Source organism: Fistularia commersonii, chromosome 6 (genome assembly GCF_037954325.1).
Source record: "Fistularia commersonii isolate RoL2024-O1a breed Wild chromosome 6, RoL_Fcom_v1.0, whole genome shotgun sequence".
NCBI classification, from domain to species: domain Eukaryota; kingdom Metazoa; phylum Chordata; class Actinopteri; order Syngnathiformes; family Fistulariidae; genus Fistularia; species Fistularia commersonii.
This window is the reverse complement of record NC_141289.1, coordinates 17,923,229-17,950,599: the sequence shown is the minus strand read 5'-3', so window position 1 is coordinate 17,950,599 and position 27,371 is coordinate 17,923,229. Positions and strand designations below refer to the sequence as shown.

General features: G+C 42.9%; 1 protein-coding gene across 1 annotated transcript; it reads left to right on the top strand.

The window, feature by feature from the left end:
* The first annotated feature begins 3,190 nt into the window (after positions 1–3,190).
* On the top strand, positions 3,191–27,371 carry mbd5 (methyl-CpG binding domain protein 5). The gene is made up of 9 exons (XM_086148515.1): positions 3,191–3,303; positions 6,503–6,605; positions 13,833–14,004; positions 14,274–16,676; positions 23,686–23,900; positions 23,986–25,116; positions 25,549–25,622; positions 26,919–26,994; positions 27,087–27,371. The coding sequence occupies exons 1-9, from the start codon at positions 3,191–3,193 to the stop codon at positions 27,147–27,149; spliced, it is 4,350 nt and encodes a 1,449-aa protein (XP_086004641.1). The 3' UTR covers positions 27,150–27,371.

Below are 27,371 nucleotides of genomic sequence, written 5' to 3'. Positions count from 1 at the left end.
GGCTTTGCATGAAGCCTCGTCATTCAGGCTGAACTGAGCCTGATTTACCCGCCTTGATGGGCTCCTACCTGTGCTTGACTTATTTCCGAGAGCAGACGGAAGAATCTGACATAATACCATTATGTCATCATCATTTTATGGTAAAATAGGTCCGTGCCGCAGTTCTAATGAACGCCAAAGCCAATAATATCTGTCGAGATAAGAAACATTTCTGGTTTGCTTTATGCAGGAATCCTGAACTAAGGATTATCTTAGTCATTTGTCAAGAAAGACATTGTTAGATTAATCAGGAAAGAATCTCAGTTTTTTTGTTTTTGTTTTTTTTATAATTGCAGCATTTATTTCAAGATAACAAATGAGCCAAAAAGGCCAACAGATGGACTTGTTAATGTCCAAAGTACGTCTTTTCTTCAAGCGCTTTCTCATTTTATAAACCCGAGTATTCATATACCACGGGCATGTAGCCTAATGTAAGAAAATAACAATCTTCAAGTGAAGAAAGTCAAGTCCAGTTGCCAAGACAAGAACATTTCGACAAGAATTCACCGTGACCTGGATGACTGAGAACCTGCACAGAAAACAACTAAAGTTTTCTTGCGGATCCAGTTTTTAATGGCTCGTAATTAAGGTCAGCTTTATTGTGATCTGTCTAAAGATGTAATTATTTGCTTTTCATTATTCGAATATTTTTTAAGGTTAATTTTGTCTTTCTAGATATAAGGGTTCTACCAGTTCTCACTTGAACAATGTTATTTTTAAGTTGCATTGCATTTTAATTTTATTTTTACTTTTTCCGATTGCATGTTGATTATAAAGAATCCATCGATATATCGAAAGTTGGAGTCGCGACTAGTGACCGTTACGTATAGCTCATCAGTAAATAACCAGGCTAGCGCCATGTCACCTATTTTATTTCTTTGCAGAGTTCATACAATCCTGTAAACTTGGGAAACGAGTGTTCCAGGTGTTTTAAAGTTGAGGAATACCGTAAGGGATATGCGTGACCAATTAGATTCCTGTGAAAGCTTGAGATTCTTGAAGTCTGGTTGAGGTGCCTTGAATTCTGCTCCTAAAATCTCTTTGAATTTTATTTCTGTCATGTTCTACACGGCACAGCTTTTACTTTTGGCAAAATAGTTGGCTTGGGATGGATCTCTTAAAAAAAGAAAATCAAAGTTTGGCTCACTCCACATTTTTTCTTTCTTTTTGGTCAGGACATACTGTTGACTTCAGTGTTCGGTGGAAAAAAAACCTGGCCATTGACAAGAGAAACTATTCATATTAAAATATGTTAAAGATAAAAAAGTAAGGAAAACACTTTTTCTTAACCGCTGAGATTACGCTGGCTCCACTAGCAGAGCGCCATGGCATTTATTGCAATAATAATGAAGGATGTGTTATCAGGATTTGGAAGCCAGGTAAAAATGACCACAAATTACAAACTACGGCTCCATCTTCTAACCCAGTATGACTTAACCCAACAACAAGAAGGCTACATAGTTTTGCTTCTTTTTTTAGTTTTTCACTAATTCTATTTGATTTTGCCTTTAAAAAGATTATTTTGTGTCCTTCAAGTTCAAAGATTAACTTTTCACGGTCCACAGTGTCAAATCTTCTCTGACTGACTTCTGCCACTAGTTCTTGAACTTTCGGCTTCTTCCCTCAGGGGTCGGCCACAGCGAATCAACCTCCTCCATCTAACACTCTTCTCTGTATCCTCTTCTTTCACACCAACTAACTTCATGTGCCCGTTTTCACCCATGGAGACTCAATAAAACATGAATATACTAACTACCCTTTTAATGTTCTCTCAAAAATGATGAAATCACAGATTTTCCCTGCCACTTTGCTTTTGGAATGCTGTTAAGATGCACCTCAATGCTTCTGCTGGAAACTAGACTACTGCATGGGGTTTTGGCCACTGGCCCTGAAAGGAGCTTCTCTGAACCAGTGGAATTGAGACCTCACTTCCAGTATAATTTGATATCAGTGCAATTAAAAATGCTTTGCTTATGGCGGAGCATTTTTAATTGCCTAGTAGATCGAGGCCTGAAAGAACAAATTTTACATCTCACTTACATTGTTTTCCATTTTTGTTTTAGAAGTTAATTACAGAGTGTGTTGCTTATGTTTTGATGAGTGGACTTTATTTTTTCCCCTCTAAATCGGCAGGTAGAAGTTGTTTAAGTACTGCAGCGAAAAATCGTCGGTCTTTTCTACCTGGCTGTCCTTGTGCTGTCAACCAGTTCTGAAATTGGCCATCATATTCACCTGAGCAGCTGGTGTTGCACAGAGCTTGCACACAGTCGCTGTTTTGTCCATCCTCTTCTTAGTCATTATCATTGATAAAACTAAACTACCCGACCTGGTCTTTTCCTGTTTTCGTCAGACTGACAGCTCTTCTCTCTACTACTTGATGCAGATATGAGAAACCAATAATTTTTTTATTTGTTTATTTTTATTTTTATTTTTTATTCATATTAGGTGTATCTGGAATAACAGTTTCTATGCAGGCCCCCAAACCAGTCCATATTTTCTATACCACAATTGTAGAAGGTTTTGATTTACGCTATGCTGGTGAAAAATGGCAAATAGATAAGTAAATAATACATATTGAAAAGGCCTTTACACCGTTAATTTAGTAATATCCAAGATGCAGAAAGAAAAGAACGATTGCCATGGCGTCTAATTATTTTTCTGCTCTACCTTCACAGGAACCATGGGAATACCGAGACCCAACTCTGTTTGGGAACCAATATGTTGAACACACCTCTGTCAAACTGATGGGCTTCTTTATGGATGGCAACAGACTAATGGTTAAAGCTTAATATCTAAGGACGCCGACTGCGAATCCTCGTCTTCTCGGACGTTGTTTCAGAGTCAGATGGCTCTGAATGACAAGGTGCAGTAATGGGAGTCCATGTACCATTCAGCACTGTAGCCATGAGGCAGCTAAAAGGGTAGGGTCTCCTGTGAGCTTGCCTCACCCTACCCACCAACCCGCCACCCCATCAGCTCTGCCTGAGAGCAGAGGCCTAGGTCAAAGCATAATTCTGCTGTCTCGCCCTTCTTTTCCACCCTCCCACCTCCACCACGGCATATGAAGACAAACATGATGAGCATTGCAAAGACACTGGTTGATGTCTGAAATATATCCCTCTGAGGTATCAAGTGTAAAACCAGTGGAGCAATGAATGGCGGAAAGGACTGTGAGGCTGGAGATGAGAGGCAGGCCGCTCCTGTCCAGGTCCCCATTGGCTGGCAGCGCAAGGGGGAGCATGGCGGAGGGGTCATATACATAAGGTAAGACAACTCACCACAGAGTCAGGTTTCAGAAAATGTCACCTGCTTCTTGCTACCAGAGCTTTTTTTGAGGGGAATGCAGAAATCTGTGGGTCGCTAGAGTTATCTGTGTGCTAAACCCCGACAATGCTGTTACACTGTCGATACGGTAACCATGTGTACACCTGCACCGAGCTGTAAGCGTAGTTCTAGAAGACAGTCTGCTCACTTTGAAATAATGTGTTAACTCAATTCCATCCAACGGATGAACAAGCATCCTTCAGTGTTTCATCCTAATGGACAACACGCTAGTTCTTTTGTTTACTGGCTCCCTGAAGAAAGTTATACTTGCATTGTATACAGTTAGGGATCATCTCATCGGCAGTCTTTATTTTATTTCTTGGAAAGTTAGAGGTATAGGTTTCCTTTTTACCTGTCCCTCATCAGGAATGAATGGACTTTGTGAAAAATAATGAAATGTGCATTTGACAATTCTCTGGCTTACGTGACATCCACCAGTGTTCAAAACATGGCACCTCGTCAAAATGATCCTTTACTCAAATTAATAAACTAAACCGATCAATACTTGAACTTGATCATTGGGGAGAGTGTGTTTCCACCATTTTTAGTCAGTCTTACCTCATGTCAGCGGGTGTCAGCAATTCCTTAATTTGTTTGTGCTTTTAATTTACTCATTTCAATATCAGCGTCCTGCAAAATTCAATTATTAATTGAGTTGAAAAGTAAAGATAAAAGGAAGTGGCACTTTAATATGAGCCTTTATCAAGTATATTCTTGTTTCACTGGCTTTTTTTTACATAGGCTTATGTCATCACTATTTTTTTATAGAATGTTGATAGCTATTCAGCCAACCATGTATTTTTTTACACAAAGACTTAAAGCCCTTGATTTTTGTAACATTCTGTTCCATGTCAACACACTTTGCAAAGGTAGATCAGGCAATCAGTGTTTTTTGGGATGCCATAAGCAGATAGAAGATTGAACACATCCAGCATGTTTCATGAAAACAAATAAAATAAAAGATAGTTTTGGTTATTGTTGTTATTTTCGTTGTTTGTGTGGACCATATAATAATAATAATAATTATTATTATGGTAATCAGAGGGAAACCTGTCATTTATTCCCCTTAGTAATGTTTGCAGATCTTCCAGCTTGATTGCATTTTGCTTTTCTGGAGTATAAGACTTGGTGATGTTATAACATAACCTACTTAGACCTTCACATAGTTCTTCCACCATATTTCCCCTTCTTATTATTTACTCAATCCCATGTCTGTGTTGCACTTTTACGTCACATTATGTAGTATTTGGAAAAAAAAAATTAATTCAATGTGAAGAGTAATCAAAATTGTGCAGACATCAAATGTAAAATAGGGCGAACCCACCCAACCCCAGCAAGTGTGCAAAATGACTCTAAAGCTTGATTACATGCTCTTTTCTTGTTTAATTGTTTAATAGGCCAAACACTTTCAGATTTACAGGCAAGTATAATCACAGTTGCAGTGTGTGACTAAAGCTAAACAATTTTGCATAATATTCAGGGTTTCCGCAGCTCATTAAAAAGCATTAAATTTAATGTCTCGCGGCATTAAAAATGTAAATACACTTGATGGAAAAACATATCGTTATTGGCAATTAATTTAATGAGGCAATATAAACATTGAGACATTTTGATCAGAATTGTGTGGTGATCGGTGATGATTGACAAGCAGAAGCTTTTAATTGGCTATTGTTTATGGCCGGTGTTCAGACAGTGCACTAGGTTACAATTACAACACCAGGTCGAGCAAAAAGGAAACAAACTAAGAAATACGCACTAATAATCACACACAAAGTTTAATCCATGTGTTTCTTCAGTTTCATTGTCACTCAAAAGGTCATATGTACATATCTGCCACTGTGCAAAATCTATTCCAGATGTAAACGATTGACATTATTGTAAATAAGCGTATCCGCAGTCGGACATGGTCATTAAATTTGTTTAAAGTGGCATTAAAAGGGCATTAAAAACATTAGATTTGATAGGCTGATACCCGCAGACACCCTGATATTATCAAAATGTCATATTTCCATCTATCAATAAGGAGGGGCAATATCCATGTCATATCTGCATCCATCCATTTCCATTTATAACTTCCCTCTGAGATTAATAATCTGTTTGTCCATCATTAAAATTTTTGTGGCCATCAGTTCCCCCCCCACCCCCTTTCATGAACAGATATTGACAAATTTATTGGTAAAATTATTGTATTAAGTGTTTCCTACCATGTGGAGGTATTGTTTGTGCTTGAACTACTCAGCTGAGGCAGAGGTGTTATTCCACATCCATGAGACGTAATCTCTCTCAGCCATATTGTTGGGCAGATTATTGGAAAGCTGCTGTTCACTTTACAATATATGATCCTTTGATTCAAATAATCTGCAGCCCACACGTTTGCCAGGATGGGACAATAATACCCCACTAAATTCTGATGCAATTTTAATGTTGATTTTTAACCTCACAAGCTATTGACTCTCCAAAGAAAACATTCATTCACCACATCCACTGAGCAGGTTGTAGCTGGGACTCGAACTACTCCTCAGACTAGATGTTTGTGTGTTCACCAGCCACAATGAATTAAAGCTGTTTGCTGGTATCAGGTTTATTTTTGGGTGTTCGAAAGCATCCTGTCTACTTCTTTGGCCATGCCTCGTAATGTCACCGCAAACTTGCATGTGTTCCTGTTCTGGGTAGTGAAAGTGTGCATTTGTTTCAGGGATAACGTTGTCTTAGTATGATACAGACTGTAAAATTCTCATTTATCAATCAAATTGTATTCCAGCACTCATCTGTGGCCCTAGCTTTGAGTAGCAAATCAAAGAAAGCGATCAATGATTCAAGCAGTGGAAAAAAAAGCATTTCCTCTGTTAGATGGTTTGCCCTGGCTGCTGCTGCTCCTCCATCTCCAGAGTAGTAAAGAACACCAGACCAGATTGGAAGGAGAAGCCTGTATGGACTTTACAGACAGAACACTAAATACCATTATATTTGTGTCCAAGCCCTCGAGCAGAAATGTGTACTGACATTTACAGAGACATTTTGAATAACGTATGTAATTTTGGATTCTGCATGTAGCTGCTGCAAAGCACAATGTCACAAAAAGATGTCTCTGTGCTCTGGAGCATCAGCAGCTAAACCCTCATTGTGTTTCTGTGTGCAGTCCCAGTGGCTCGGTGCTGTCCAGCTTGGAGCAGGTAAAGACCTACTTATTGACAGATGGAACATGCAAGTGTGGCCTGGAGTGTCCACTCATCCTCCACAAGGTAATTCTCATTTTCCATTTGTTTGGGGAAAAAAACAACTGAGATTTAGATTAAAATCTTTTGATCGACCCTGAATGTGCATTGAACAGTGGGGTGCCCTGTCTTGTGCAGGGTCTTTTTTGGGAAACTGTAGTGTAAGAGCCACATTTTTAAAGCAGTGATTCAGTTTTTGGTATTTCATTTCAGACTTGAGGCATGACATCCTTGTTTCTATTGGAGTTTTGACTACAGAGTCATTTTGCAGATTGTGGTTTTGTTCAGCGCCATGTCGCACATAACAGATTAGGGGTGTAACAACACACAAAAATAATAGCCCTGTACATACCTCGGTTTCAAAGTCACAGTTTGGTATGCACTTTGCAGCCAAAAACATTTTTCCCTTCTCATTGTGGAGCAGTGGTATTAAAAAAAGATATGTCTTCCTGAATAAAAAAGTCCATGAAAGTCCTGCGACCAGCACTACACCTCATTATAAGAGTTTGATTAACTTCAGAAAATAGAATACATATTCTCTCATATTCAAAATATGTAAAGTTTAACATCCACAAAGGTGCTATACTTACAGAATTGATTGTACAGTAATACCTTGAATGCTGGTCCTCTTTTTAAAATTATCAAATCGTCCCCGACTGGCTTTAACTGACTCTTCCGATGCAATGCCCGCCGATGTCTCAGCCGTCTGCTGCACCGAATCAAACACCGAATGTGTTGTTCTCGATCTCTATCACAGTTTCTTACTAACAACTTGTCCATCTCTTCATGGACAAGTCAACAACACGCACGACTTGCTTTTTTCTCGATCGTTTTCACTGAGCTATTTAGTGCCGTGTGTGAGTTTGGGTTTTTTGTTTGGCCTTTTCGGTGTCAAACGCTCATCCCTTCGCTCATAACTCAGATCTCAACTCGTATCATAAAGCATAAAATCAACTGAGCGATGGGTCGGATCTCTGAAAATTTGTGGGATGATGCACTCTTAAGTCAAGGTTCCAATAACTAGGACTGTCCCCAACTATTCATGTCCTCTACTTCTACTAAGAATTTGCCAACTGTTATGATATAAATTTTGAATTTGTGGCATTTTGTATAGTACTTACAAACTATTACTTCACAATCAGGTCTACAGATGACACTAATATATATATATATATATATATATATATATATATATATATATGTACATTTCCTCCAAACTTTACTGTTTGAGATTAACTTCATAATCAGACCTACAGATGACAAACACATACAGTAAATGTATTTGTATATATGTATATGTGTATATATCTGTGTGTGTGTGTCTAAGATAAGATAAGATAAGAACAACTTTATTAATCTTTGGAGGAAATTGTTGTGCCAGTTACAGAAAATATAACAGTAATAAATAATAAAAAGAAAAAGGCAGAATTAGAAATAAAAATAAACTATAAACTATAAAGTGTCTCAGTGAAACTATAAAGTGTCTTAGTAAATGCACTGTATGTATGTGTGTTTACGTATCGTATTTTCCGCACTATTAGGTGCAACTAAAAGCCTTTATTTTATTAAAAACCGACAGTGTGCCTTATAATCCGATGCCCCTTATATATGGATCAATATTGGTTAATTACGGCTACCCTAGTCAGGGGGCGCTGCCGAAGTAGCAGCGGTAAAAACGGTAAAGGGGAATTCCAATCCCACACCACTTGGGTGTGTATAATAACCCCAAAATGGCACGTTTCAATAGAAACGCTTACAACAGAGAGTTCAAACTCAAGGCGACGGGTCACCCAGTAGAACACGGGAATAGAGGAGCAGCGAGAGAATTCAACATTTATGAATCAATGGTACGGAAGTGGAGGAAGCTACAAGATGACCTGCGGCAAGTAAAGAAGACTAAACATTTTACGAGGAAACAAAGCGAGATGACCACAGTTGGAGGCCAAACCTGAGCAGTGGGTTGTTGAACAGAGAGCTGCAAGCGTCTCTACAGTCACTATTCCAATGAAGGCAACAGCGCAAGCTAGCGACACGAACATCAATGAGTTTAGAGACGGTCCTTCTTGGTGCTTTTGTTTTATGAAAAGCTTTGAGCTGTGACAAATGGAGTGAAGAAAACATTGTTTTCAACGAAGGTGACGCAAATACCGAGTTACTGGTACGTATGGTACTGTAATGGGAATGCACTAACTTGTTTTGGGAGTGAACGGATTTGTCAGAACGTTGGTTTGTATTCTATTAATGAAGTTTAACTGACTGACTTATCAGACTGTTTTGTCGACATTCCCTTTACCGCAGCTTCATCTAGTGGATACATAACGCAACCCCAGCCACTACAGTAGTTTCTATTCTATGCGCCTTATAATGTAGTGCGCCTTATATATGAAAACAGTTTTAAAATAGGCCATTCATTGAAGATGTGCCTTATAATCCAATGTGCCTTATAGTGCGGGAAATACAGTATGTATGTATATGTATGTATGCATCTATATATGAATGACTCTACTGTTTGTCAAATAAATGTCAAACATAACTAACAATCAGACCTACAGATGACACACACATACAGAAAATGTATATGTATATGTGTGTATATATATTCTGTGTGTGTGTATACATGAATGACTGTACTGTGTGTGTTATTTATCTTTGAGATTTGCTTCATTTGCTTGTCCTTCATGCTCCTGATTGGAGCCTTGGATTCCCTCCACAACATAGTGTCCTACTATTGAACGGTAAAACCAGCTGTGTAAACATTAAACTTTGTTGTTGATATGGCAGAGATTGTCATGTCCTGTATCCATTGCTCATCCATCCATCCCACCTTCTTCCGCTTCTCCGTCTTTGGGTCGCAGGAGGAGCAGCCTCTCCCCGGCCACTTCATCCGGGTCTTCCGGGGGAATCCCAAGGTTTTCCCAGGCCAACTGAGAGACATATTCCCTCCAGTGTGTCCTCTGGGCCTTTTCCCAGCAGGACATGCCCGGGGAACCTCAGCAGGGAGGCGCCCAGGAGGGATCCTGACCAAATTCCTTAGTGACCTCATCTGGTTCCTCTTGATACAGGGGGGGGGCTGCGGTTCTACCCTGAGCCTGTCCTGAATGGCCAAGCTTCTCCCCATCTCAAACAGAGAGCCCAGACATCCTGCAGAGGAAACTTATTTTGGCCGCCTGTATCCCTGATCTTATTCTTTCGTTCACAACCCAAAGCCCGTGACTGAGCATTAAATCGAGAGATTTACCATTTGGGTCAGCTCCTTCTTTACCATAACATACCATTGCAGAATCCTCATTTCTGCTGACGCGTCACCGATCCGCCTGTCAGTCTCTCGCACCATCTTTCTCTCACTCGTGAGCAAGACCTGAAATACATGAACTCTTCCACTCGGGTTACGATTTCATCCCTGACTCGGAGAGAACACTCCACCTTTTTCCAGCTGAGGATCATGGCCTCGGATTTGGAGGGGCCGATTGTCATCACAGCCGGATGAAGCAGACAGAACCAAATTATCTACAAAAAGCAGAGACCCAATCCCGAGGTCACCATCCCCTAAATGCTCTGGCTATGCTTAGAAATTCTGTCCATAAAGATTATGAACAGAATCAGTGACCAAGGGCAGCTCCGGTGGAATCCACTAGAAAGGCAGCGGCAATGCGGACCAAGCTCTTGACACTGGTCGCACTGAGACCAGATGGCCATTATCATGTGCTCTGTTAACCCAAACTCTCGGAGCACCTCCCCCACCCCCACCCCACAGGACCCCCGAGAGACATGGTCGAATGTCTCCTCCAAGTCGCCAAACACATTTAGACTAGTTGGGCAAATTCCAACGCATCTCCAAGGACCCCGCTGAGGGTGCAGACCCGGTGCACTATTCGGCAACCAGAACGGCTGTATGCATTGTTTGAAATTAAAATCCAGTGTTTCAAACATATTCAAGATGAACTTTTTGAATTAGTATTTTTGAAAAGCCCACTGTGTAAAGTCAACAATAAGGGTTCTCACTTAGACATAACCAATCACATCTGTTTAGATTAGCTGCCATCTGAAGTGACTGTCATTGTCCACTATTGCCGAAAGTAACGGAGAAATTGTTCCCATCAGCAACTTGTTTTGATGAGTGATTCTTGTCTGGTGTTACTCACAGTTTGGTGGACTCCGCTACCACCATACACAACATATCCAGAAGTGCCATAAAGAGCTGACTGTTAAGATTGGTTGCCATTTAGACCAGCTGGGAAGCACTACCTCAGTATCTGGACCATTTGAGAGGGATCATTGGCAATTCGCTTCAAATAGAAATGCAGTATAGTGCAATACTGTGAACATGGTGTAGAAGAGGGTTCTGCAACTTATTTAGAATTGAACCAAAATAACATTTGATTTCATTCATGTTTACAGTGTAATGTCTACAGACTCCTGTTATCTCAGCCCCAGATAGCTTCTCACTCTAAAAGTTTCATGTCATAATTGTCTTGTCAATCAACATCAAAATCGGTTCCCAGTTATTGAATGATTATTGGTGATGTGGAAATGGGGCACCAAACTGACTGAACCAGCTTTCTGCAACTGTGAGTCAGTAAAAATGTTCCTAGTACAGTGAGAGCTTTGGATCAGACGATCCCTCATGCACAAGATTGGACTCATACTCGAGTGGGAATGGATCGGCAATTCAGCCATCATTTTAGAACCGATACATCTGTTATTGTTATTATAGATCATGGGTCCAATTAGAGACAAATGAAAATCAGGTCTTACATTTTTTGCAAGTATTATATAATTTTATGGAATTTTTGGTATGCTACAGTTGTTGTTTTTTTTTTTTAATACAGTTGAAAGAACAGCTTTTCGCACTTAAATGTGGTTATAGCGCTGCAGAAGACATTATTCACAATCAGGAAACATGCAACTTATTAGAAATTTGCACTTGCTGCAAATATCTGAGATGGTTTCCTGAAGGCCTCTTGTTTGATACATAACATTTTTATTTTTAACAGACATAATCTGTCTCAGCCTCAGTTACACTCATTACTTTCTTGACGTTTGTGAGGGCATCTGCATAGGAAGAATGAGGATAGAGGGAGGGAAGTGAACATGAATGGAGGAAATGGTGTCCAACTTGTCAAACTGAGGTGAAAACAACTTCTGACAGGTTATTGTTAGAGCAGTCTTATGAGTATCAAAAAGTCATGCTGGCCAAGTTCAAAGGTTGCTGATGAAAAGTTTTAGTTTTGCCAGATGGCCAACTGGAATTCATGTTCGTGTACAATTGATTGTTGTCCAGCTGTTAACGGTGGGAAAATGGCCACAGATGTCCAGGGAAGGCTCTTGAACTGGTTCGACAGCATGACTCTGCTCCCTCAACATTTCCTCCATATGCATAGGATGTATGAAACATATTCAAGCTGACCAGCCAAAAAAAACAGACTATAAATGTCGGCAGTGTGAAACTTGCACTGTATCACATTACTTGCAGTAATCCATTTTTCCATTTTTTTTTTTTTGTTGTTGTTCTTCATCATGATTCTAAAGTTTTCCCTCTCATGCTATGTCAAATGGATCAGGCCATTATCAAACAAAATTGGCCCATATGGGATAAATTATACCTGAAAAAGACCATTTAAACCTTACCAAGGCTGAAGATCTGCGGGCAAAAAAGAGAGAAAAGATCAGATTTGATTAAAAAGCGTTTGACCTTATGCTATTTTTGTATTTGTGATTCATATCAATCTTAATGTTGGATAAGAGGTGTCTTCATCAGTGGGTCTCCGTCATGATTATTATACATTTCATAAAAACACAGTAGACCAAAAGTAACACAAAAAATAGTATTTTGTTATGCACCTTGCTTTTATTTACACTATATTCCCGGGTTGACTGCAGTACTTTCAGATAGTTCCATGAAACAGCTTGGCTGCCTCCTGAATTGTTCCTTCTGCACCGGATGAAACCATGGGATGTCAAAATCCTGCAGACATTGTGTTAAACTTGGTTGAATCAGTAGCTCCAGCCTGCCAGCAGAGGATAATTTGTACACTTACTACTCTTGCAGCCAATCCTCTGGTCAGTTTCTACAACATTTTCTCATTCTGAGACAATAACATAGATATATCTAAGCAAAAGAGCTTGGCCCTTCACTTAAAACTGATCAGGAATCAATAAAATAAGATAAGCAGAGGCTGGAAAGTCACTGATATTCACGAAATGTTCTGATCTGTACCAGAGCCTACACTTTCCATAGTTGCACAATTGCCATAATGAGAGAATAACGTGGCGTTTTCCCACTCAGGATTGCAGGATTATTTTCATGGAAATTCTACAGAGCCTTTCAGAATGAGACGGTTGCTGCTTGCAGCTGAGGATGAACCAGTCATTATTAAAGAATCAAAAGGACTCTTTTATTTAGTCATTTGCTTTGATATAACAGTGGTGCAAAAATTATAGGACAGCTGATAGTTAAGGTAGCATTTGGGGTAATTTCCCCGTGGCTTGTCAAGATAGTCGCTGTTCATTAGCTAGATCAAGCTCATAGCACCACTTTCAACCAGATGTCTCTGAAATTTGGGGGAAACTACAATGTGATCTGAGTGGTAAAAGAGAATTTAAAAAAAACATACCCTTCACTACATTTTCTTAGATCCCCATCAGTTATCCCACCAAGTGAGATGCAGATTATATCAGTTATTCTTAGGAAAAGTAAGGAAAATACAAAAATCCATGTACAGATTTGTGTTCTGTATTTTTATTTACACCTGCCAGTCTTTATTGCTTCCTCAAGTTTAAAAATGTAGCATTTAGGGACTTTCACAATTCAAGTGCAGTTTCACTTTTACTGATATGGTTTGAAAAATTTGCAGAGCATTTAAAGATTTGTGGCTCCAGAAGAAGTTGTGTAAACTTTTTGCAGCTGGGCTGGATTGAAAATGTCATAATTTGGGAGTGTTGTTTTGGAAAGGTGCGGCTTCAGAAACCTCTATTTATAAATGATCTGCCAGCATTGTAGTTGCACTGAAGATAAATATCAGTAAAACAAAGAGCTTCTATTTAATGTTGTCCATCCTTCATTTGCTTTACAGATTGAGCTCAATGCATAAACAGGTTTTTTGACATGGAGTTCATTAAGGAAAATTCTTATTTTAGAGAAACTCACAGCGGTCATGAGCAATTTCCACTAGAGATTTATTTATTTTACTTTGTATAATTTCACGACCAAGACTTTCTTATATACAGTGAATCAATGTTCAACCCTCTCCACAGGTGTTCAACTTTGACCCAGGGGCTTCTGTCAAGCAGAGGACAGCAGAGGATGTGAAAGCAGATGAAGATGTCACCAAACTCTGCATTCACAAGAGGAAGCTTTTGGCTGTGGCTACACTGCACAAGAGCATGGAGACCCACCCACCTCTCACGTTGACAGGTTCAGGGGGAGGTATAAGTTCATTTAAACCATTGTTTTTTTTAGACACTTAAATGTAGTATATCAGTGTCAGCAAGTTGACCGTGTCCGAAATGTTATATAATGTATGCGTGACTGTTGTCAGGATGCAGATATCTTGGAGCAGTTTTTTTCACTCCAATAGGTTTCTAGCCACTCTGCTCCGTAGACAGCTACATGTTTAATGACTTACATTTTATTGTTCATTGTTATTGTTATTAATTTTACTGAAATGTGCTTTTGTTTTTTTTCGTTTTTTCAAGGTACATCTTCTGTTGCCGCAGTGCATTCCGCAACTCAACGAGCAATTCGGACTAAACCTCACGACAGCATGCCCAATACTGTTGGACCAGACTGCAAGAATCCTTTCAAGATGATGATGACGGCTGGACAACAGCAACAGCAACAGAGGCTGTACCCGCCCCAGGAGATAGGTGGAGCCCAGCAGCCGGAGCTCTACGCTGGCTACTCAAGGCTGCAGAGGCTGGCCAGTGGTGAGCCAGGCCCCAAATCCCCTTACCGGGGAGGGTATGGAGGCATGTTGAGTCCACCCCCATCCAGTGCTAAACTGTATGGGGATGGCTCACAGTCCCCCAGTACGGACACTCTGGGCAGCCCAGAGGGCTTTCCAAGGACCAATCCTTGTGGTTTTCCAGGAGCTGGAAGTCCCAGCTCAGCTTCCATCCATGGGACCTCTAGGACACCTCTTTCCCCACCCAACGTAATGCTCCATATTTCCCCTGCAGGTCAGCCATCCTGCGCCATGACAGGGAGGACTAGCACGCCCCTCTCTCCCACGGCCACTGCCAAAAGTCCTGTCATGAATATGAACAACATACCGAGGGGGAACTTCCCTCCTGGTATGGATATGCCCCGTTCCTCGTTCCACCACAAAACACAGCCTCCTGTACATCCAGTACCACCCCCTCCCCCGGTGCCACCATCCTGTGCCATGCAGAAAAGGCAATTGACATCTGAGAAAGACCCCTTAGGTATCCTAGACCCTATCCCCAGCAAGCCTGTTAGCCAGCCCTCAGCCAACGCCCCAAACACCTCCAACTTCCAGCCTAACATCCACTCTCAGGTACCAATGATGAATGTAAACATACCCCCTCCCGCCATTGTTCCCTTGCCAAGCAACCTACCTTTACCCACAGTGAAGCCTGGGCCTGTGGGTCATGGCGGCCATGTTCAAAGGACGCAACAGGGTGTACCGGCTTCCTCCATGTCCCCCTCCCCTGTCACTTCCCCTGTTCACATGTCAGGTCCCTCCCTAGGGAGAATGGAGGCTTCTCCACATCGTTCACGCTCGTCCTCCACCTCCTCTGACCACGGAAATTTTGCAATGCCCTCAGGGCACCAGGCCCCGTGTGGCACCATGAAAGTTCCTCCACGTTCCCCCAGGTCGGCAATGGGTTCTCCGAGGCCAGCTATGCCCTCCAGTCCCTCTACGAACAAAACAGACCCTCTCCACCAGTATAAAGAATCTCAGCTGCTGTCTGGGATAGGAAACTCAATTGGTACCCAGCAGCACAACAACCCCATGTACTCCCCCACCTCTTCCTCTACCACTTCCTCATCCTCTATGGCCACCCCCAGCGCTTCCCAAAAGGGCCACCCAGGACTCCTGGGAATGCCCCTGAACCAGATCCTCAACCAACAAAATGCTGCTTCCTTTCCTGCTAGTAGTCTTCTGTCAGCAGCAGCCAAAGCACAGCTAGCAAATCAAAACAAACTCAGCGCTGCTAGCAACAGCAATGCTGGTGTGGCTGGTGGTGCTGTTGGTATGGGGGTAGGTGGAGGAGGTAACGGAGGGGGCAGTGGGCACCCTGTCTCTATTAGCGGCCCTCGAGGCATGGAGGGACACAGCACTTTAAACCCCATGCTCCCACCAAACTCAACCATGCTGCTCAACACTGAGGGCCAGAGTGGTCGGGCAGCCTTAAGAGACAAGTTAATGGCCCAGCAGAGGGATCCCATGCGCAAAAGAAAGCAGTCGTCTGGTAGTGCATCAGTAAACCATGACAACAGTAACAACATGGTCTATAACATGTTAAATAAAGCAGGCATGGGAGGACCCCACTTGACAGGACCAAGTGCCACCGACCAGCTGCGAAAGGTGGGCAGACTTGGAAGTCTTCCCCCGAACACCTCCATGGCCCAGTTGCTCCAGTCCATGAGCTGCCAAAGTTCCCACAACATGGCTGGGAACAGCCATCGTCCTGGCCTTAGCCCCGGCCCAGGGCCCGGTCCTCAAGGAGCTGCGCAGATGCACTACAATGACAACACATCCATGGTCCCCGGAGGCCCTCAGCAGAACCTGCTCACCCAGCAGCGGTTGCGGGGTCCCGGCGAGAACATGCAGCACTGCCAGAATATGGACGCCTCCGCCGGCCACTTGGGCTCTCGTCCAGGCCAGTTCCCTGACATGATGACCCAGATGCAGGCCCCAGCAATGAGTACCTGTGGGGCTATCGGGCCTGGTGGTGGACTTGTCGGTCCAGATGGCATGCCACTTGGACGCCCCAACACAAATCCCCCACCTCTGTGTCATTCTGGTCCCCACCCCTCACAGCAGAGCCTACTTCATGGCATAGGGCGGACTAGCATGGTAGTGGTGCCACATGGCGGTGATGGAAGCTGTACACAGACCATCTCTGACACAGGTGAGATATCTAAGCTCTGGTTTATCAGCAAACGGGAATTTTAGTATTTGTTCAATAACATCAATAAAAGCAGTTATTCATAACGGTTATTTAGAGGAGGATTATTTAGAGGATGCATTGTGTCCAAAATCAAAATAATCCTCCTCTTCAGGGTCATTTTAAGAGTCACTCACATGATCACGTTCACTAAAATATGGTTTTCTAGTTTACTTCCTCACTGCATCTATTCTTAATGATTGCAATGGAAAATTGATCACTTCTGAGGTTTGTCTGATTTAAGCATGAGTGAACGAATGGGTTTATCCGGATGCGCAGCATCTAGTCTGAATAGCTAATACACTGGAATCATTTCTTTCGGTGTGGAATTGTCTTTCAAGGCGTCAGCTCTACAGTTAGGGTCGGGTTCGATCTAAAGAAAGACCATTTTTCCAAGGTTCAAAAAAAGCTGCTTCAGTCACACAGCGTTAAGTGCAAGTCGCACCAACTGTTGAGCCAGAGGCAGACAAAACAATGGTAACAGAGCAGCATGAGGGAATGCCAACAGACAGGCAAATTTGTAATTAAAAATGGGTAGCTGACAAATATGAGAACTAGTGAAATGGAAATGATTGTCCTTAAGTTGAACACTGAGCAGTTAGTCCCAACTGTTTTGTAATTCTTGAAAAAGGAAGATGATTTCAGTATGAAATTAATGGTTTCTATTGATGCATTTTGGTTCGTATGGATTATTTTCTGTACGTGGAAGTTAATGAGAGGGAAATGCCTGGGGAAAATTCATTGACTTATTAACTTTTCAGGACCAGTGCAAAATAAATACAGGTGTAGAAGGACAGTGACAGTGTGATACAACCTCTGCAACACATTTAGTTTTTGTTGATAATTTAATTACTGCCTGTTTACTAAGATGACTATTTGTGACATTTTTTGTTATATGTGTCGAATGATATATGCAGATTTCATACAAGGAGTATTAAGAATGTTTTGACAACCAACCATTCTTCCTTCCAGTTTACTGTTTTTACTTACATTTGTCCAGCCTCTGAATCCACTCTATGAACCTATGATGTAGTGAAGCGCAACAATGAGATAATAACCGAAGGGTAAAGAAACCCAATCTCTGGGATCATTGTTTGCATACACTGGGGTGGAAAATCCCAAAACGTCTTCCTTCACTGTGTGGTTGTGAACATTAGATTTAAATTATCTACCGGGTGTCAGAACGAAACTGATGTTTAAATGGATGGAAGATGACTGACTTTTGAAAATCACCGGAAAGGCAAACACGCAAGAATATCTGTTGTTAGGTTGTTGAAGGTTGTTAATTATTCACTCTACCAGCCCATATCCGGTATCCATCTCCAACATATTTTTTTTGTCTTGGAATGTGTAGCGTGTGACACCCCTGAGTTTATCCCATGTCAGATTGCCAAACAGAAATGATCAAAGACTTCTGGGTTTCACCTTGTTCAGGCAAGCTTGGATTCTAATCGTGTTCTCCAAAGTAAGACGTGGACTGTTTTTTTTTTCTTTTCAGGGAAGGGTTTAGCAAAGGATGAATGACTGAAAAGTGAAACAAACGGCAAACAAAATAATTTCAGTTGTGGTAAATCTACTCCTCGGTAGATTGAATTTGAAATGCTCAGCAGCAGCTTGAATAATTCCTCTCTCGCCATATGGAAAGATAAGCTTTAAATGCTATAGTCTGGTGACCTTTTGAAAGTGACAGCAGTGATTAAGGTCTAAATGAACACCCTCTGGCTGTATTGTAGTGTTGACATCTTGTGCCATTATTGAGTTTGTCACCTTCTCTTATGTGATAAACTACAGGCTGGATGAAGATGTGGTTTACATGGTTGTGAGTGAACTGAAACCGAATGATTTAGGCGATCGGCCTCAAGCCTAGACGGACGGGCTCCTCCAGTAACTGGGAGCTAATGAGCAGGCCCCTCATCTTTGGAGGCTTAGCTAATTGTCAGTCAGCCGGTGTTTCTCTTTGTTTTATTTGTATGCTAGCATTAGTCAATGGTGCAAGAAGATGGAAATGGGATCCGCATCATGCTTTAAGGGAAGCAGCCCAGATAGGGCACTCTAAAGAGCTTCTTGTGGCTAGCTGGTCGCTATAGTAACAATGGACCCTGAATAGAGACCAGAGTGAAGCCTTTGATGAGGGTTTAGGCCTGTGTGTGTTTTGAATGACTGCGTGTGCATGTTCGTGTATTACAGTCTGTGCAATCCTGTTTATTTGTGTGCCTATGAATGACTCTGTGTGTGTGTGTGTGTGTGTGCCTGTGTGTCTGCCTGTGTGTGTGTGTGTGTGCGCCTGTGTGTATGTGCGCGCATCCATGTGAACATTTGTTTTGACAGTACTGAAAAGACCTGGATTTTTTTTTTCTCCTCCTGCCAGCTATAGGACCAGACATTGGGTTTTATGTATTCATTGTGCATTTCTGTGTCCTCATATGGTTTATAATGGAGATACGATCTCCAAGGTCTGCTTCTGGCCACCTGTTCACATCAGCCCGAGACCAGTTTTCTGTATTTCCAGTTCTCCAGTTCCTGAAATTCATACGGCCCTGTGTAGATCAGGAGATAGGGAATGATGTTTATCACGTGACGGTTTGGATGACATTCAGGAGATTTAAGGGATAACCATCTATTCCACAAACAATCATTATCAACCCGGTATTATAAGAACGGCGCTTCCTTCGTGTTGAAAGCAGACAAAATGGTTGTTAGTGAAAATCTAAGCGTCATTTTCAATTTTAGAGGCTTAAAAAGCCAAAGACAATGTGACTGAAGATGTTTGTAAATATCGCAAATGTAAATTTAGTTTGGGTAGCAACGGGCTGCCACTTTCAAAGTCATATATAGTTAAACACGGAAGCAGCATTTTATTTCCCCCATCTATTATTCAGTCTAATATCGTCACATTTTTTGTTATCCCTCTGTATTGTTTCAACCAGTTTGCCATTGCTCGCGTTGGCTCTTCTACCAAGAGGTATTCAAATTTACATTTTGAACATCCGAAAACCTAAATGTTGCACAAGTCAATCACTTAATTCACCAATTGTCAAAAAATGTCACAAATACATGTATTCATTAATTGTGTCCTTGAAATATACTGAGCTGTCTTGTTAAATTAGATGTACATATAGTCTTCACAGCACAGGAACTATGCTATCCATAAGGCGTGAAGGCAGAGAAGGAGGTCAGGCTCAGAGAGAGAAGACAACTGTTCCCACGTCACAGATATGATGAGTAAAGAAACTTTAAGGAGTGCACCCTGCACAACATGAAACTTTGTTTTTCCCCAACCGTGATTGGCCTGTCGGTTGAGCAAATGAAGCTGCCACTTAACAGAATCACCTACATTTGATAAGTGACAAGTGCTTATTTCCAGCCTTGCCGCCATCATGCCACAAAATGAGGATGATATAACATGTTTTATCGTCCTCGTTTTTGTTTTTTATACATCTGTTTGTTCTGTTCAGACTTTACTAAGGAAGCTACTCACCATAAGCTGCCCTGAAATCATTGGTTTTATACTTATAAGAAAAACTAGCAACACTTATATATGACCCCTATTACATAGTCATTTTAAATGACTACAAATAGGAATTTCTTTTGTTTCAAATACCTGCATAAAGATGCAGTCTAGTGCTGTAAATCACAATTATTTAATCAAAAAGGTATCCGTCAATTATAATGTTGACCAATCAATCCGTTGATTTTTCCATAAATATGTGTGAAATGTCAGTATTCCAGATCCCAAGATGGCAACCTTAAATATTCAAAACCCCAAAACATACAACTTTAGCGGACTAAAAAGGTTTTTAAAAATGATAATCACATGTGACGAGCCAGGATTAGAGGTAAATTGAAAGACGCCCTCATTTATTATTATGAAAATAGTTGCTTGTCGAATATAGATTGTGAGAAATTATTGCAGTGTTTCACATGAATGCAGATCGACTGTAATATATGAAACATGTAACTGTAAGGCAAATGGTTAAATCAGTTCTCGCCTCTTGTCACGTGCAAGACCGGAAGTTCTTGTTGCTGATTGGGTTCAACGTTGTTGTGACACGCCCACTTTTGTCGTCCTCAGCCTCAGCCTGTCCTTCCAAGGTAGTGTGACCACATAGCCTTTATCCCCTTCTGTTCAAATACTACACAGTACAACATTGTGAATCTATTCTATCGAATTCTTCTAATGTTTACCGTGAAAGAAGCTGTAGATGTCTTCCTAATGATCAGACAAGGACCACACAGCCTCTCTGGATGCGACTTCACGGGTTTAACTCTTTTTTTATCAGGGCTGCAGCAGAGTCTCTCATTTTTCTTTTAAAAGCTGAGCTTAATCCATACTTGGGTTTGATGGATGTTGGGTGGCACATTGCCCATCTCTTCACCGCGTGTGTCAACATCCTAGGGGACTGAGTGTTCCATTTGATCGCTGCCAAAAGGATTTTTAATTTTTTTTTTTTTTTTGCATCAAATTAAGGTTAGACCATTCAGTGCATCTCATACCCCCAAGTAGAAATAAAGGTGCGGTGATCCAGGAGAATCACACAAATAGTCCTATCCAGGTTTAGGTTTAATCTATTCTAATCCTTTTCTCTTGTGGCTGTTTGGCAAACAGTCTATTTGTAATAATTTTAATTGTATTTTTTTTTTTTTTTTTTTTTTTAAATCATCTTTCAAGTAATTTCTTTTTGGGCCACTTAATGGTTGATTCTTGGGTAAATCTTGTCAATTTTAGAGGATGATTCGATGATAAAAGCGACCCCTTGCAAAAAAGACCTTTTTTTTTTTTGTTTGTTTTGTTTTTTTTTCACATCGTTTAATTCTGTCTTGTCATGCTTTTCATTGTGAGGTCAATTGGTTGAGACACAAGTGAAAATGTGCCTTTTTTTTCCCTTCCTTTTGGAAATCATCTGGTGACTCCACCATCTGTGTCTGGCAGAACCCCCATGGGGGCCAAACGCCCACTGTGGGAACCCCTGTAGTAAGTGAGATCTTTTTTTGTGTAATTCAGCAGTTTACAAACACAGACTGTCGGACTTGATGCAGCACATTTCACTTTTGGTTCTATGTATCTCTGTGTACCGACGAATCTCTTGAACTGTACTGTCTGCCCTCAATTTTGTAGTTCCAAGCAGTTTGTTTATTTTCTGTTCATTGTGTACGGCGCATTGCCGGCACCCTGGCAGCCCACCAGATGCTGTCAATCAAACAAGATGCAGACTTGCCCCCCTGGCCAGCTGGGACCAAAGGGACAATTTATTTTATTTCCCCCAAGACCTTTCTCCATTTTAAAAAACACAAAAATTGAATTTGTTTAAAAGCATGTTTTCAACTGCAACGAAAGATGATTAACTTTCATTTAGTTGAAATGAGTGAGGATTTGATGAAGGACCTCTCGTGAGAATTATCACACCTCAAATATGATGCTCTTCCATGAGTGCCACTGGTGGGAAAAGCACAAGGACTCAAAAGATTTTCTTTTCCGCCAAACGGCAGATGTTCTTCCTCCGAGTCGCTGTGTATATTCTTCCCCACTTGAGCCTAATTTAGATGACATGTTGGGCATCTTAAGAGCACTGAGAACTCTTTGAAAGTGGCCTAGTCATTGGCTTCTTAGCATTAGCCTCCAACCATCTGTTTCCAGACAGCTACTGAGCTTTGAACACCCCCCGCTACTCATCAACAAATACCCCAAAGTTCATTGTAAACCCCCCAAGACTGCCTGCCACCCAGCTGACCACCCCCCTTCCCCCATCAGGCTAAAATCACACCACCCGACCCTTGTAACCCCCCTCAACCACCCGAAGACCCCCCCAGCAAGCTTCCTGGAAGCGGACAGCACCACCAATCATCACTGGGTTCCCATGGCAACCTCCCCCGGCAACAGCCGTCACTATATCATAGCAGTAGCGGAGGACGCGGGGAGGAAGGGGGAGGGGGTTGGCCGAGTCGTGGCTCTCAGCGTTAGCGCGGAGGGAGAGGGGAAGAAAGAAAAGAGGAGGAAAAAAATGGGAGAACACACACAGCTGCCCTTCAGCTACGTAGCATCGCACCAGCTGCTCCAGTCACTGCTCTCTCACACAAGCACGCACGCACGCACACGCACCCACACACACACACACACACACACACACGCTCAGGTCTTGGTGATTTTGCCTTGGCTTTGTCTGCATATCATTGCTGCCAGGTTTTGTCTTGATTCATTGATACATCTGAGGCCTTGATACATTTTGATCATGGCCTGTCCTTTGTTAACAAGTCTTTTAGTTTTGCACATCTGTCAGTGTGTTCCTCCGTGAATATAATCTGCAATAGATTGTTAATGTGCAACTTTTTTACTTTTTTTTCTGTTTGGAAATCAATCATCCAGCAATGCCTTTTACAACTGCTGTGCAGCTTCAGTAAATCTGAAAATGTGAATATCAATGCTCAATTCATATGATTTATAAATTACTGTCATAAATTATTTACTGTGATTTATTAAATTATATGAAAATCTGTGCCTAGCACTCTGAAATTAAGGGTGAACCTTGTGAATTTGGTTCACTTTCCTTCTCAGCACAAACATAAACAACATTGGACCCTGATATTAGGTATTGAGATTTTTTTTAAATATTAAGAAATGCTCCGTTTTAATTGATTGTCTTCCACTTTTCGACAAGAATGACGTGGATCAAGATTAGGCTTGTCTGCCATACAGTTATCCAATGAACATCTCATATACACGTTCCGCCGGGGTGTTGCGTAGATAAGTGTTACGGGATGGGCATTAATACATTTCTATACCCCCCGTCACTTCCCTGATGGATTTTGCAAATCGATCCAATTATGAATCGATTCCCTGATTGATTCTCCATCTGTTTTCTGTGTGAGAAAGAGCTTGTCATTTTGGGATTTCTGGGTCAGGGTGGATTTCGCTTCCAAAACGGCGCACCCGTTTGCACTTGCATCCGAAATACACACCATTTGTCCTTCATTGCAGGGAATCCCTCGTCCCACGGCTGCAGTCTCGGCGGCCTGCAGCCTCAAGTCCATCCGGGCGGGAGTCAGATGTATCAGCAGCAGGTCCACCAGAGCTTGCAACAGGGCGTGGCCCCTCACCAGGCCTACCAGGGTCAGCAGCACTTCTCTGAAAACCCACCTTACGCAGACAGTAACAACGCAGGCGCCATGGCCTGCATCTACCAGAACTACCAGGTGGGACGATGACGCAGTTGTGTTTTTAAGTTGGTAGTTGTGTCAGACAAAATGGCGGCTAGTGACTCTGCACTTGTGCCCTCAGCAGGGGATTTTGCCACACCCTCAGTTTGCAGAGGGGCAGCAGTCGCAGGGCGAGGGGCTCCGAGCAGGCACACCAGGCTCTGACAGGGGCCCCGGCAGAGGCCCGGAGTCAGTAGATGCCATCTATAGAGCTGTGGTGGATGCCGCCAGCAAGGGGATGCACGTCACCATAACGACAACCGTGAGCGGGACCACTCAGGCGAGCCCGGTGCCTGCCCTCAGCGCCATGAGTGCCTTCACCGCCTCCATCGGGGAGCCCGTCAACCTCCCCCAAGCCGTTAGCGCAGTCCTACACGGCCACCAGGATGGGGAGGCCCTGTCGCAGCAGGCCAGATCCAGACAGGTGAGGCCCGGAGGAGGTCAGAAGAACATGGAGCAAGGGAAGAGCACACCTGATGGTGGCCCAGAGGCCAGTGACTACTTCCGCTCACCAGGCCGTGGCACTCCAAGGGGTCAGTGGGACGGAGAACACGGGGGAGGCTTCGACACTCAGAGCAACAACAGCGCCTGGGGCGGCGAGGAGTTTTTGGAGTGCTCCACCCAGGTGAGGAGTAGTCCCTGCATGGAGCGCCCCGCCAGCTTGGCCCCCGCCCCGCAGTGCCCCGCTGAGGGGAACAACGATCACGTCCTGGCCGCCGCCCACGGTAAGGCGTTTCTAGATGACGGTTATCGCTTCAACAACTGCAGCCGGACGCCGGTCAACTACAAGGAACGCCTCGAGCAAACGGTGGAACGCTGCGCTCACATCAATGGCACCACCCCGCACTTCAACACCCGGGGTTACGGAGAGGTGCTGGGACCCCCGCGGCAGGAGCTAACAGGGGACGACCAGTCGCCTAGCTCCTCCACCAGTCTGGAAGGCCCTCTGGCCACTGCCAAAGACTACAGTCACTACAACGGCCATTTCAACGGCATGGCGCCCAGCCCGTCTGACACAAAGAGTCTGAGCAGTGAGGAGGATCTGCGGCAGCCAGACTCTCCCTCCTCGGAGCTGCTCCACTACCGGTCCAGGACCTTCAGCATGGGGGAGCTGGTGTGGGGCCAGCTGAAGGGCTTCCCGCCCTGGCCCGCGAAGCTGGCTGGAGACGAACAAGTGCACAGCGCCGCTATGCAGCTGCGGGAGCAGGCCAAGGTGAGGCGTCACACTGTGACCACCTGTCCTTGTTGAAGCGGCCAGCCTGAACTGCGAGTCCCAGTAGGCCGTTGGAGTTACCGCTGATTTCACTGGCTGCCAGACAAAGCTGCGCGCCAACAACAACGGAGCCGCGGATTTCACGCTAATCATCAGCTAGAAAGTTGAGACGATAGAAGTCTCATCTGAAATTTTTACCCGAAAGAGTCAGCGGGCTCTTCATATCCTCCGGTCACAGTTTCAGCTAAAATTGAACACCAGCCAAAAGCCCTTTTATACGCGAGCTGTAAATTTCCGAATTGAGGAGTTCTCGTGAATATTCAGCTCTAAAACTGACGCGCAGGCCGTGCCGTATATTCAGCATTAAGTGCAACGGCTGGGGAATTACTGTCTCCGAACAAGCTAATGTGATCTTCCTATGTCTCCATCCAGGTGGAGCCAGAGAAGCTAAAAACGCTGACTCATGACTTGGAAGCACTTGACCGAGCTGCCAAAAGAGGTTTGAAGTAAGTTTGCGGGTCCACTGTGAGGTTACAGAGCAGTCCTGTCAGTTTTCAACATTCATTAAAAAGGATGTTTTTATATACACTCCATAAAATTGTATTTTTATGCTTTGTTTTTAATTTAGGTATCATTTTGACAATGATTTAGTACATTTAAAGCATTAAGAATTGGTTTATCGCAAACTTCAATCACAGCAATAATGTTCTTTATTCCAGATATGATTGGATGATCTGATGTCACCTTTTCTTTAGGTTAAGAGTTTCAAATTCAGCCGCGTATCATTTATTAATCAGTACCGCGACTAATTTCAGCTCAACACCTTTTTGGGTTCTGCATCTACTAAAAGCATTGAGTGAAAAAAAATGATTTTGCAAAATGTACGAATACCAATCGGAGGTTATGTAGGACTGTCTTTAACTTCTTCGTCCAGCTGCTGATGGTCAGAAAACAGGCATGTCTGACAGAGTCCACTTAACTGTCACATTGTGTTGCGTGACCTGTCATTCCATCTGCCCTTCAGGCTGTGAAGGACTAAACGTCTTTAATAGGCCGGCTTTTGTCTGCGGGCGTCCTCGACTGTTCGTAAACAGAAAATAATGCAGTATTTTGTCCTGTACGGCCGTTTCCACAAGATGTGGACGGGCAGCAAGAGTATTGTACTCGAAGCAGCCAGTTCTCTTGCTCTGTTCCAAAAGGAGCTGCAGTACAGGAGGGAAATTAGGTTGGCCTGCCCACTAGTGGATGCAGAGTGCGCAAGCGCATACACACACACACACACACACACACACACACACACACACACACTCACACACTCACACAACCCTACCTGCTGTTGCTCCACTAGGGTTTATTACTTACAGTGACCAATTAGAATCCTATCACTGTACCTCTGTAGTGAGTGTGTGCACACCATACATACTTCATATTTTGAAATAATGTGAGTTGTCAAATGGATGACCGAGAACCTTCCGATACAGTGTGAGTTGGTTTTATATCACTGGACTAGCGTTTGCTGTAAAGCTTTACATGAACTCTGTGTGTGTAATGTGTATATTTGTGTGTGTGTGTCTATATGTATGTATATTTTCAATATGCCGTACAGGCATCAGCCATCGCTGGTTTTCTTCGACTTTTGATTCTAACCGTGATTGTGCAGGAAACCGTTCACCCCGTTTAATCCTAAGGCAGTGTGTTTCTACCTGCGGCTGCCAAAAGACCTTGAGCAAAAACACACAAAACCTCGTGCGCTGTCATCCAACCCAATTTCCCTGATATAAAATGTAAATGTCATCCAACAGACCGGGGAAACTGAATAATCACTTGGAAGCTGCTATCCACGAGGCCATGAGCGAGCTGGATAAGATGTCGAGCACAGTGAGTATTTACGCCCCCCCCCCCCGCCCATCATTTCTCCCCTTCATCAAATACTCCACCTGTCACAGCGGCGTTTGTCTCCCTGCCTCCAGATCCCGTCGAGAGATCGTCAGGTGAAGCTCCCGAAGCCTAAGAGGAGGAAGATCTCCAGATAACATTGAATGTGTCGGCCTAGAGAACGTCCTCAACAGCCTTTCAGAGACGTTCCGCCTCAACGCGATCTGAGCTCTCACAGGTGCTACACGTTGGACTTTCAGAGTGGTACATCCATGATCTCGACTTGACTTTATGACTGAAGGTGCTGGAAATTCCCATCACAGGCTCAGTTTTAACTGTAGAGAAAAAAAAAGAAAGAAAAAAAAAAAACGGAGGAAAAA

What these genes read in the sequence shown, in the direction of transcription:
- mbd5 (XM_086148515.1), top strand. Translation starts at nt 3,191, where the DNA reads ATGAATGGCGGAAAGGACTGTGAGGCTGGAGATGAGAGGCAGGCCGCT. An exon ending in AGCTGCGGGAGCAGGCCAAG is followed by an intron (nt 25,117 to 25,548) that starts GTGAGGCGTCAC and finishes GTCTCCATCCAG; the next exon opens with GTGGAGCCAGAGAAGCTAAA. An exon ending in GCTGCCAAAAGAGGTTTGAA is followed by an intron (nt 25,623 to 26,918) that starts GTAAGTTTGCGG and finishes GTCATCCAACAG; the next exon opens with ACCGGGGAAACTGAATAATC.